Source organism: Lepisosteus oculatus, chromosome 9 (assembly GCF_040954835.1).
Source record: "Lepisosteus oculatus isolate fLepOcu1 chromosome 9, fLepOcu1.hap2, whole genome shotgun sequence".
Lineage (NCBI taxonomy): Eukaryota > Metazoa > Chordata > Actinopteri > Semionotiformes > Lepisosteidae > Lepisosteus > Lepisosteus oculatus.
The window spans coordinates 33,731,130-33,743,973 of record NC_090704.1 but is presented as its reverse complement, the minus strand read 5'-3'; the positions used below and the strand labels follow the sequence as shown (position 1 = coordinate 33,743,973).

The 12,844-nt window shown below is 39.6% G+C and overlaps 1 protein-coding gene across 9 annotated transcripts in view; it reads left to right on the top strand.

Moving 5' to 3' along the window:
- Positions 1 to 12,844, top strand: part of spag9b (sperm associated antigen 9b) — an 81,159-nt gene that overhangs the window by 48,650 nt on the left and 19,665 nt on the right. For 4 of the 9 annotated variants that reach the window (XM_069194445.1, XM_069194448.1, XM_069194450.1 and 1 more), the window contains 5 exons: positions 3,595 to 3,805; positions 5,650 to 5,743; positions 6,628 to 6,749; positions 10,243 to 10,300; positions 11,533 to 11,685. In XM_069194445.1, coding sequence (XP_069050546.1) covers positions 3,595 to 3,805; positions 5,650 to 5,743; positions 6,628 to 6,749; positions 10,243 to 10,300; positions 11,533 to 11,685 — 638 coding nt within the window. Of the gene's footprint in view, positions 1 to 1,467; positions 1,555 to 3,594; positions 3,806 to 5,649; positions 5,744 to 6,627; positions 6,750 to 10,242; positions 10,301 to 11,532; positions 11,686 to 12,844 lie in introns of all 9 variants that reach the window. The other 5 variants (XM_069194442.1, XM_069194444.1, XM_069194446.1 and 2 more) reach the window with 2 other exon arrangements.

The window sequence follows — 12,844 nt, the reverse complement described above, 5'->3', positions numbered from 1 at the left end:
TGTAGCACTTTGCCACCAGACTAGTTTTAAATTAAACAGTTGATTTTTCTCAAACTTATGCGATTGGTTCTTGTCCCTGTTACTCTTAAAGCCAGATGGGCTAAAACAACAACCGTAAAATATACCCTTTAGGTTACATTACCATATTTGTGATTTGTGTTCTGTTTCTCTAAAATGCACATCCTATCAATTGTTATTGATAAATCAAGTGAAATGATTTCCCATTTCCAAAATGTGTTTCTATGTGATTGGTTGAAGTGTTGGCTTATATTACTGAATCCTAATAGTCCTGGACATTTAAAGAAATACTTAAACGGAACAAAGTGAAGACCTAGGAATACAAATACATCAGTTTCAAATACGACCCAAAAACTTCCAATGTGTGAGGGAGGAAATCCTGGCTCTGGTATGTTGGACTGTTGCCCTTCTGATAAAGGCCTGATTTCAATAAAACTGTGATATAGGTCAGTTAATGTGCCTTTGTTGCAGCTGTAGCTTGCCGTCTCCAGTCTGAATACCAGAATCACTGCACTTCTGTGCATCTGCTCCTTAAGGTGTAGCTGCATGTTATCCTCCCGTCAGCCTATGGCTGGGCAGCGTTTTGTTCCACCGTCAGGGAACACGAGTGTTAGCGAAGACTGAAGGAAATGGGAATGGCTTCCGATGCCTCTTTCCAGAGAGTTCGAAACCCATGCGCACAAGGATTTCTTTCTTGCCGTTTGCCTTAATTCCCTAGTTATTTCTGCCCAGATTACTGTTACTCTCGTCTTTTGCCTGAGTTATTTTTGTTGTGTAATATGACCTGTGCTCATAACAAGCTGAGAACACCGCTCCGAGGTACATTCATAAATCTCTAGTCAATTGGTTTTTCCACTGGAACGAGAGAAAGGTGTTACATTTGCCAGTAGAGAGTGCTGATGCACGTTATTACAGGTGGTTCGGATTATGAATTAAGAACACTCTAGGGTATAGGACATCACTGTAGTCTCTTGTCCATGGTGACAATTTCATACTTGAATCAGAAATTTAATGAAGAGAACAAGGACTAAAATTATGGGCCACATGTGGCTCTTTTATCAACGAATGGAAGATTAGTACTTCTTTCCAAAATTTATAAAGTAGCTGAACACCTCTGGCAGTTCTGTAGTCCTACTTTGTGTGCATTAATTTTCTTTTGAGTATATGGTCCTGGTATTGTTTATTAGCAGGCACCCCTCACTACAGCGACAGGCATACACTGACAGTATTGCAATCCAGTTTTATAGCAAATACCTTAGATGGAATTTGGTGTCGTAGATCAGTATTACTGCTTTAATTTAGTGGTGTCTTCTCGTACCAAATCAATTTTTTTTTCCACAGCAACACCCTTTATCAGCTCAGTAGTACAGATACAATACAGATACCCCAGCTTTGCTGTGTCTTGTCAGTACTTTATAAAATGCAGTTCATTGTAATTCTCTTCCCAAGCAGTTGGAGGCGGAAGGGGTGCTAAAGGAAAGGGATGGTAAGAGGTCACAGGAAGCTTGGGGGAATTCGCTGGCACCTGAGCGCAAGGTAGTTGGCCTGAGTAGTTCATAGGTTGGCGGTAACCCAGTAACACGTGTGGTGTGGCCTTTAGCTGTTCCTCCTGTGTTGTTGAGTGGCTTTGTGCTTCCAAAGCCCACAGTGCACACAGTGCAGTCAGTCTGCATGCAACCCTTTAGGCAAAGAGACCTGGCTTCTGGCTTCTGCCTTGTTCCTCACCACTAAACTTAGTGGACTTTAAGGAAACAATACTGAAAGAGCTTTCCTTGAATCCGGAATGCAATTGCCTTTCATTCCCGGCTGAATTAATAGCATGATTCTGCTGTTGGTGATGGAAATGAAGATCTTGATGCTCCACAATGCTAGAAGAACGGGTTGCATGCAGGCCATGTCCTGTCTGGGTGGCCACGTTGCATGGGACTTCACTCGCAGTGTGTGGTGGGGCTTTTGCATTGTCGTGTTAAGCACTGCAATCCAGGTAGACACCATTTTATAGCCACTAATATAGACAGCTTTCACTTCTGTGTTCTAGAGGGACTAGCCCTGCATTAGCACCATAGATTTGTTTGTTTCTTTTGAAATGCATAGCTGTAACTGTCTGCAAAATAGAACTGCCACTTCTCACTGGATCACGGTGTGTTGAATGGATTCTTGTTTTTGTATTTGAGTAGCAGTGATAATTGTGTTTAAAGGAGATGTTTTTTTTTCTGTTTGCATCTGTGAATGCTCTGTTGTACCTGCTACTGCCTCTATCTCTGTATCCGTGTGGTTTGCTCCTCAATGTATCCATTTTCTTAACCCCTGTTTGGTGTCCTTGATTTCAGTGTTTGTGCGTGTGTGAGACTGTGCATCTCTATGTGGACAGGATCGAGGAAAGTCCCATTTCTGGTTACAACATTGTCACAAAACAGCCGGTCAGAGTCCTAGTCAGTCCGACTTACCCCTCTGGTTTCTGGTTCATGAAACTGGGGAGATCTGGTTTAAAGCCAGATTTAACAGATAGCCAGTCAAATTAAGGGAGAACAGGGACCAGTTACTTGCCCACATTGACTAAATAAATTGGCCACTCGAAAACCCGAGAGCAGTAAGAATATTGAGGTGCAGGTAGCCCCAGGAACCAGGTCTGTTTCTATAGGTGAGTACTCATTAAACAGAAAGTGTGACAGGGAAAGTGTCTTCCCCTTTCTATAACAATGGGATTTACTCCTTGCTTTGTGCAATCTTTTTGCACTCTTTCTTACTGCTGGAGCAGGGTTCTCATTTTCATCTTACATCAGAGGCTATGAACTTAACGTACAAAGCAGGAGGGTCTTAGGGTTGAATGGATTCTTGTTTATGTATTTGAGTAGCAGTGATAATTGTGTTTAAAGGAGATGTTTTTTTTTTCTGTTTGCATCTGTGAATGCTCTGTTTTGTACCTGCTACTGCCTCTATCTCTGTATCCGTGTGGTTTGCTCCTCAATGTATCCATTTTCTTAACCCCTGTTTGGTGTCCTTGATTTCAGTGTTTGTGCGTGTGTGAGACTGTGCATCTCTATGTGGACAGGATCGAGGAAAGTCCCATTTCTGGTTACAACATTGTCATAAAACAGCCGGTCAGAGTCCTAGTCAGTCCGACTTACCCCTCTGGTTTCTGGTTCATGAAACTGGGGAGATCTGGTTTAAAGCCAGATTTAACAGATAGCCAGTCAAATTAAGGGAGAACAGGGACCAGTTACTTGCCCACATTGACTAAATAAATTGGCCCAGCCATACTGTACTGTATAACACAGACGTATAAAAAATTACGACTTAGATTTATGTATGTCTGTTTGCACATACATACATTTGTGTATTTTATACACATTTCCAATTGTTTTATTTAGTTACAAGAAACAAAGACTTACCTAAAAGTATTTTAGCTAATGGGATTCTGCCTCCTTCATGTCCATGTGATCTGTAACATTGATTTAACATTGATTTTGTTTTGCCTTCAGTTTTCACTTTGAGGTTGAAAACGGAGAAAAGACCTGACCCTGACTGCCTCGCCCCCTTCTTCCGTTAACTGGGAAGTGTTGGGTGTCGTTTTAGGATGAACTGTCCGACGTCAGCCAGGCGGGCTCCAGGTCGGTCACTCCTGTGTCCACTGCGGCTTCAGACGTGGCCATGCCCTCTGTGGACACGCCCTTGAAGGAAGAGACGGAAGGGTTAAACAAAAACCTGAACACCAGCACTCGAAAACCCGAGAGCAGTAAGAATATTGAGGTGCAGGTAGCCCCAGGAACCAGGTCTGTTTCTATAGGTGAGTACTCATTAAACAGAAAGTGTGACAGGGAAAGTGTCTTCCCCTTTCTATAACAATGGGATTTACTCCTTGCTTTATGCAATCTTTTTGCACTTTCTCACTGCTGGCGCAGGGTTCTCATTTTCATCTTACATCAGAGGCTATGAACTTAACGTACAAATCAGGAGGATGACCCTGGCGACATCCTGCCAGTGTCCTACCCTGGCAGGATGTCGACAAACTACCATCATCAGTAAGGATACAGTTATAAATATTAATGTACAGAAGAGCTCTGTACATCACATCCTGTTGTAATCGGTCTCGGACTACTGGAAGCTGAACAAATGCGTGTAGATGGTTGTGGGTGACTTGCAGCACCTTTATCATTGATGGCTCTCTAACACGACAGTATTTATAGACTCCACATTCACCAAACCCTGAGCAGGGTGGAGAATTAGATTGTTCCTGAAAATGAACCCATTAATTATCACACGTTTGCCAAGATGAATTGCACTGCATGACACAAAAGACTCTGAGCTGTCTCACTTTTCTTGCCACTGAACAACTAGTCAGTATTTCTGACATGATTGGAGAAGAAATTAAAACTTTTTTTAATTCACGCAAAAGCAGTGGCTTTCATGTTTGTGACCGCAAATATGATCCTTAACTTTTTTTTCTGCTGTCGTAAATGTCTGTGTCACCTATCCTTTTATAGCAGTTAAGAAAACTCATTTGCAATTTCTGGTCTGATCACAGCAGGTTTTCTAAGTGAACAGCTGATAGGAAATATGAAACTGCTGATCGGAGACATCTGTGTTGCTCTGTGCTTAGGCATCAACATTTGTCTTAGCAAATGCAGAATAGATGATAAGTACATTTCTTTTAGTTTGAGAAGCATTTTGATAATCCAGTCATCCTGCAGTGAAAAGCCTGGTTTCAAAATACTTAAGCTTTTATTCCAACATGGTGACCTACATGTGTAACATGTAGCATTCAGCGTGCTCACAACTGCAGACATTTGCCAGTATAAATTTTAAATTGCATTACTCATCCTCACTATGATTTTCTTTATTGATGGAGAAAAAATGTTTTCCGCTCCAACCAATGTCACTTGGCTTGTAAGCTGTGATTGGTCTATTCAAAATCTATGTCCTAATTCCAGCATCCAAGTTTTATTTGTTTTGCATATTTACCAAATTGCAGGAATTGCTATAGTTTTACTTAAAGTTTTTGAATATGAATATAGCAATTATCCATACTTCGCCTAAAGTTTGTGACATTTTCTAAAATGCTCTTATTTTTTATTTCAAAATATAAATATCAGTGACCAGTCTGCAGTGTTGCGTTTCAGACCTTGTTCTCTCAGATATGTGGTGGATAAAGTGGCAAGACTCACGGTACTCTATCTGTATATTTCATATAACTGAAATGCAATGAATAACAGTCCATTTCCCATTTATTTTGTTTTTGGGTAGTTATTTCCTTCACTTAATAAACTGAAGAAGGAAACTTCTGTAAAAAAACAGTGCTTCTGGGACAGAAAATCAAGGATCCATACAAGCCAGCTAGTAGTGATAACAGCATTAAAGCTGTTAAATTATACAGATGTGAGAGGCCTGAGGGTCTTTCCTTAGAAGGAAACTGTGAACTCCTGTGCACAAACACACAGTTCTTTTACTTGCTGAATATGAAAACGTATTGCGTATTACCATTCTTCACCCTTTGTGCAGTTAAAGTTCTTTAAAATACTGCAGGAGAAAAGGTAGCTGGAAATAGTAGAATACATTGTCTAAGTTATTGTTTTTCAGTGAGGCAGTCACTTGAATTCTGATACTATGGCTTAGTAAAGTTTTGTTTTGAAGGTCTGGCTGACAATGAGGAGAAGTCGGAAGTGCAGGCCATCATTGAGTCTACCCCAGAGCTGGACATGGACCTCAGTGGCTACAAAGGTGCCAGGTGAGGAAACAGTGCCTGTGCTACAGATACTACAGGGTGGTTCTCACATTCTAAGGATAATCTTTTATCTGAGGAATCAGGGGTAGCGGTTGTGGTAATAGGTAATTCCTGCAGTTTCCTGCACTCCAGAGAGGCTGACAGCGAGGGACCAGAACTGGCTGGATCCGGCAAGTCTGGTTGGGTTCAGTCTCCCAGCAGCTGAAGAGTCAGATCAGTAGTGACACTGCAGGACCCAGCACTTTACTGCCCTGGAGAAGCTCTGAGAGATGGGCTGGTGCAGCACTCCAGAAACATTCCTTAAACCCCTCAGGACCTGAGAAGATGGTCAGGATGCATCTTTATCAACATAAATGATGGCCTATCAGGACTACTTTTAAAGCCATGTTATCGACAGGTGTCCATGAATTAGAACTGCGAAACAATACGATTGAATCCCTTTTATAGTATTATAAGTAAAATATTATTTATTAGTTAATGTACATACAGTTTAAAAAAGTGTTCTTTAGACCTGGTTGTTATGCACAGACAGTGCAAAACAACCTCAACTGCATGTTAAGCTCTTGAGCTTTTCAGAAAACATGGGAGCAAAAAAGGAAAATCAAGCTTTTTGCATCATATTTCATATATCAGTCAGCATTTTCTTCAGATATTTAGCATGTATCAAAAATAATATTTTAGTTGAAGCTCACTAGGTGTAACATTTGCTGCAGTGACCTCGTGTGGTACCTGGTAACATAAATACTGAGTTTGCTAATTTCATCGGTGCATGTCGGGTTTGAACCCACTGTGCACCTCACGGCCCAGTCTCCCTTCTGCAGGACCTTTTCCTATGGACTGGTTCCTGTGTGAAATTCCAGTAAGAACATCTGTTTCCCCCCCACCAGCACTCCAACCAAAGGCATTGAAAACAAGGCGTTTGACCGGAACACAGAATCTCTGTTTGAGGAGCTGTCCTCTGCTGGATCGGGACTCATCGGGGATGTGGACGAAGGAGCTGACTTGCTGGGTAAGAGACTGAGGTGGTGAGGCTGCTGGGCTCATTAGGCAGATCCCTTGCATTGACGTTCTGCACAGGAGGCAGAGTTCAGGCTGAGACCTTTGGGTCTGTTGTTTTCAGGTATGTAGTAAGTCTGAGTAAACTGCTTGCTCAAAAATAAAGGTGTTAGAGGAAGAGTGAAAACTACAGGGAAACCCTGTTAAAACTATTCATTTCGAACTGAAAACAGTAGTCTAAAAAAAGCTGTACAGCCCTGTTGAAAGTTGGCTTCTTACAAGAAACAACTGGATGAGATCGCCTATGAGCAAACAAAGAAGCTATTTGGGTAGAATGTTTTTTTTTATTTGTAAACTTTTTTTTTTTAATTGAAATGATCTTGATAATTGTGTAGTTGAACTAAACAGGATTTTATGATTCATTTCACAATAGCAAGATTAATGGAGAATAAGTTTCAATTTTGTACTTACTTTCCCCCCAAATAATTAGACACCAACTCTCACTTTTTTGTTTGGAATTTTTCTTCTCAGACTCACTAAGTTTAAATCTCTTGCCCATTGTAGAAATGGTTGTGTGAGCAGCAATCAAATCAAATGAATAAATGTAAATTGAATTCACCACCAGCTCCTATAAAGAAAGAACAGTAGAATTTGGTGCCAATGTTTTTTTTTTCTCAGCCTTTGGAAGTTAAACAGTCACTTGAGCTTTGCAATACACAGAGCACAAGATCCATAGTGACTGCACCACTTAAGAAACTCATTCAGTGCCCTGGAGCCCAGGTGTCCATGAGCTTCACTGATTCTCCATTCCACAGCTGGGCTGGGCAGAGTTTGGTTAGCACTTAATGATTCTGAACTGGGACATATAGAAGTTAGAGCAGAACAGTGTAGGGTTTGCTTCATTTCTGAGCATTCAGAGTCCATAACATTACAGTCTGTTCCTATAGCAATGTGTTTATCAATCCCATTGGGAGGGTGCATATAAAATTAAATGAAATAAATTGCTTAAATACATTATAATTGTTGGGTCATAACTGATCCTGTGGTCATATCAAAGAACAGAGTTCGCTCTCTTAGTAGATAAGGATAAAAACAGGAATGCTTTTTTTGGTGGGACTTCATGCACAAAATAACGTTTACTGAGTGTTTTGCCTGCCTTTTTTGTTTTGTGGGCTTTCCGTCTTTCTAAATCTTTCCAACTTGGTGTCTGCCTCTTTCTATTGTACCGGGTATTTAGTAGACTTGTGCCAAATACATTAGCCCCCTTGTGTGTTACTGGGAAAAGTTTCCATTGGGTTTCAGAACTCATGACAGCCCTTAATTCCAAATCTATATATCAGACTTATTTAAACTGGATTTCAGATCCAACATGGTCTGATTCATAGCACTAGTGAGAATTCGATCAATGTAGTATTTTTGTCTTGGAAATCATAAGAAGCACAAACTTATCTAAAGGTAAGGTTTGTAACTAAAGAACTCTTATGAAACTCTTCTAGTCTTTACTTCCTGTAAGTCTGGTTTCAACAGTGCTGTAGAAGGGCTGAGTCCTTACCCAGGGGTTCAGAGGGGTCTAGATTAATGCCCTTGTGGGCCTAGAAACCAAGACCTTTGAAATTATGGCACTGAAATTCCCCCTGGAATGGTGTGTGAAGTTAAACAAAATTATGAGCAGGTTACAGAATTTTTTCAGGGATCCCAATTTGGATTATTCTATCTACCTTTTCAATCTGTAGTAAGAATTTTCAAATGACATGCCTTATTTTAAAACTCACTTGAAACGCATCTATGTTTTCCAAGGCATCATCATCAACATTATCATTAAAAATAATTTTACTGATTGACCCTATAAATGTCTGCATTTTCTTTATTAAAAGGTGACTTGTAGAAAACACTGTTAATTACTAACTGATTAATTATTTCATTGGAGTAGAAGTAAGAGTCACCTTGGTGGAGATAAAATGTTGAAAGAAAGCTGCCCTGTTAATACATTAATGAGAGGTTGTAAGAACAGTAAGGGCCTGTCTTTATTTTTTTTAATCATTCTGAATAAAGTCCAATTTTCCTTTTCCACAGCCAAATCTAACATAAGAATTCCATTTTAGTTTTGTACATTATAAGGAAAATAAACCCTCTTTTTGTTTTATAGAAGTCCCATCAAGCTATTTGATAAATGTCCAGTCAAGCTAACTAGGGTTTCTCTTTTCATGCTGTCTTCTGTGTTGGGCGTTTGTTCCTCCAGTGGAATACTCTGGTGTGTATACTTTGTCTTTTCTGTATTCTGTCATTTTTTTTCTCTTTTCTTTTCCTCAGAGTTCTCTTTGATGATTCTATCATATCAGTTTTCTTTCCCCAATTTTGAGATGTCCTCTGCAAGATGAGCAATCATCCAGCTGTTCCTTAAACAACTGTCAATAATTCAGCTATGCCTATAATTTTTAATTCAGTCTTTCATGGCAACCATATGACACTCCACTAATGAAAAGAAAGAAAAATCAATGTCTATAGCAATAATCCATGAAACAGGTTCTCTCTGCAGTGTTTACTTTACAGTCCCAATGCAAACATTGGCCTTTGTTTTATTGTTACAGGAGGTTGTAGGTGAATTGCATTACACATCACAATACATGCAGCTTACTTCCTTGTGTCATTCATGTGTTCATTTTGAAGTGTTTGTGACTTTGAAGAAAGGGTACTAGGGGTGTTTGTATTAAAATTCTGCGCTTGCAATTTTTTCCTCCATTTTCAGGACTCAAATACCATCTGTTGACATTCTTTGATCCCTGCACATGTCCATCTCATAGCTTAAGCTTGCCTTCCTGTTTTCTGTCTCATTGTCTACATTTTCTGTTCCCTCTGCTCTACATGGATTGTATGGGTTTTCAGACTGTAGTTTCTTTGGTAAGACCTCATCTGCTTCACTGTGTTCTTTACCTAAGTGTTTTTGAATGTGCTTCATGTCTGTCACTCTGAGACTTATAAGGTTCCTACCTACTGATTTTAAGTATAGTTTTACAGGATATAGGATTATAGGAGAATAAATAAGGGGTTCTCAATTCTCTGTGTCCATGGAAAATTTTCAATTTCTTTCAGCATTGAAACAGTTTTTTTATATGTTCATAAATGGAAACTCTTAATATAATTCAATATAAAAAAAATCAGTCCTTATTTCAATAGCAAAACATTACTAGATGATCACTGATAAATTAATAAATCCATTCTTAGATGTTGGAATCTCATTATTCAATGAGAGGTTTGAATCCACACATAAGGTAAAACTTACCAAGAAAGTTGGTTGGCAACCCAGCCTCAGAATAAATTAATTTATAAGATGGACATCCTATCATATCACTGTGTAGTTTTGACAGATGGTTTTGGAACCAGAGTGAAACATATTTTCCATGCCAAGGCTTTTATTAATATAAAATATAAAAGTCTGAAGAGTCTAGACTTGATCATGTGTTGTCCAAAGCATCTTCTAAGGAAACATCCCTTTCTCTTTTCATCAGGTATGGGCCGTGAAGTAGAAAACCTCATCCTTGAAAACACACAGCTCCTGGAGACAAAGTATGTTGATGGTGGGATTGTGGGTTTTGTAGCGTTGATAAAAAAAATAAAGGTAAAACAATGAACAGCCTTTTACACGAGTACTGTAGTGTTTAAAATAGTCTTCAGTGTTTAATATAGTCTTCAGTGTTGTTGATTGAAAATATTAAAAGAGCTTTGCATAATGTTTAATCCATGGTTTTTATTTTAGCTGCACTAGGCAGGCAGCATGCAGAATTTGGCACGGACATCTGTGCGTTTAATGAGGTTCGGAGCAGGAGATTAAAGTCGTCTCTCATAATGATCACCAGCTGCCACATAGAGTAGAAATTAATTCCTGTTTCAGCAAGAGTTTATACATTACCCTAACACTTGAGAGCATCTAAGGTTCACATTTATTAGAATGATTATCTGTGGCCTTGCTGTGTATTTTAGCTGCCATTGGCTGCAGCATATTTGTTACTCTACTGGAAGTCCTTAAGAGATTCTGTGGTTGTTAACCACATAACCATGATGTTTATGTGGGTCAGAAAGCAGCTCTTGGTTTATGGAAGCAAGTTACATTGAGTCCTTGAATTTCCTGAGTAATTTTTTAAAACTTTAAGGGTTGTTAGGGGGAAAGGGCTCAAGCAGTAAAAACTTTTTTTGCAGATCAGGTTGAATACAGGAGTTCACCAATAGCAGGTAGGCAGGTAGTAAGGGTTTTAGTCAAATGTCACACTATAACATTGGCACTAAATTAAAAGTGCCAGAAGAATTAGTTTGGGTTTAGTCTTCTGTCATCCAGCCTTGTGACTTGCTAGGTTTCTGTGTACTTGCAGGATCATTTTGACAACTGCATTACTCTTCCAGTTGTTGCAACCTCTGCTGTAGACACAGTGTGGTATCGGTGTGTAAAAATAGCATATGGTTCTACAGTCCACAATCCTTGCTCCGCCTGTGATCGTTCAAATGTTCAAATGGTGAGCTCTGGTGATTAAATTGTAGGGGAGGAAGTTTTAGAAGTCATTGTCATTTTGTGAGTAAGGTTCCATAGCACTATATTCTGTAAGAATAGCACAGTGATTCTGTTATGATTCTACACTATATCTAGAGCCTGTTTAAGTCATGCTGGCCTTTTTGATTTCCCATTACAATTCTGCACTTACTGAAGGGCCACCTTGCGTTTTTATTAGGTGTTTAAGGCACATGGTCTAACACCCAAAACCCCAATGACCCCTGTGAATCCCCATTGCCCTCCCCACCTCACACAGGAATGCTCTGAACGTGGTGAAGAATGACCTGATCGCCAAAGTGGATGAGCTGTCGTGCGAGAAGGAGGTGTTGCAGGGGGAGCTGGAGGCCGTCAAGCAAGCCAAAACCAAACTGGAGGAGAAGAACAAGGAGCTGGAGGAAGAGCTGAAGAAGTAAGTGCAGCTTCAGTCACTTCTGGCACATGAATTGTGCACGACTGTTCACTGCAAATGCTGTGGTGCCAGACGAGCCAATATCAGAAGTATGTTGGTCTTTGTGATGGTGTTATAATAGTGTGCCATGTAAGATTCACCTTAAAAGATTTCTTTGGCTCTAAGTGACACATTATGCCTTCCCACGGTATTCTAACTAAAGAGAAGAGAAGTCATTATTCAACATTTATATGTAGCATGTGCAATAATAATTGGATGGCCAGGTGGTTGAAGTTTATATGTATTCTGGATCTAAAGACGCAAATTTGTTTTTGCTTACATTTTCCCTTCATCATCAGAAAGATGCCTATTCCTGGTAATGGTTGAAGCAACCTGAAATGTATGCATTGGGCACAAGCAGGACTAGACCCAGAGCACGATTCCAGTCCACTGAGGACGAGTACATAGACTTTCGCAGCACTAGTTAACCAAACCAGAATGTCTTTAAAGGTGAAAGGAAACCAGAGCACTTTGTGTGGAATCTGTATAGTCCCTCAGTTTTTGCAGATTTACACAGAGTTGACACTCTGGAATAAATCCCAGGACCCCAGAACTAAGTGGCACATGTCCATTCAATCCTTTTTTAAGCCTTTTTTCCCCCTATCAGGATAATTCCAGGAATAAGCGGTAGGACATTTTGAGTAATGGAAGTAAAGTTAAAATGAAAGACTTCTCTCAAAAACTGTGTGAAGCTCCACTTTACTTCAGCAATTTAACTGTCACACCTTTCTCATACATGTGCTAAAACTGTTTTGTATTAACCTAACTCCCCAGTTATTCCGTTTTTAAAGAAATGTTGGAATACCCTGTTCTGAAAATTCTGTGCACAACAGATGGTTCATGCTTCAGGTCACTGCAGGGAGACCTGAAAATGAGGATTCTCTTTATAATGCATCAATTAACACATCTTTTCCTGTATCTGGCACACACAATTTGGCTTTAAATACTATGTTTGAAGGAAAAGCATTTATACATCATCAGTTTTACACAAGCCTAAATTAATATTCCCAAAACAACAGTTTAAAGCAGCACTTAAAATTTTTCCGGGAAGTCTGCTGTAGTAACAAACGAGAGAAAGTGGTTTTAAGATAAAGTTTTCCTGGGTGTGGTATAAGCATAA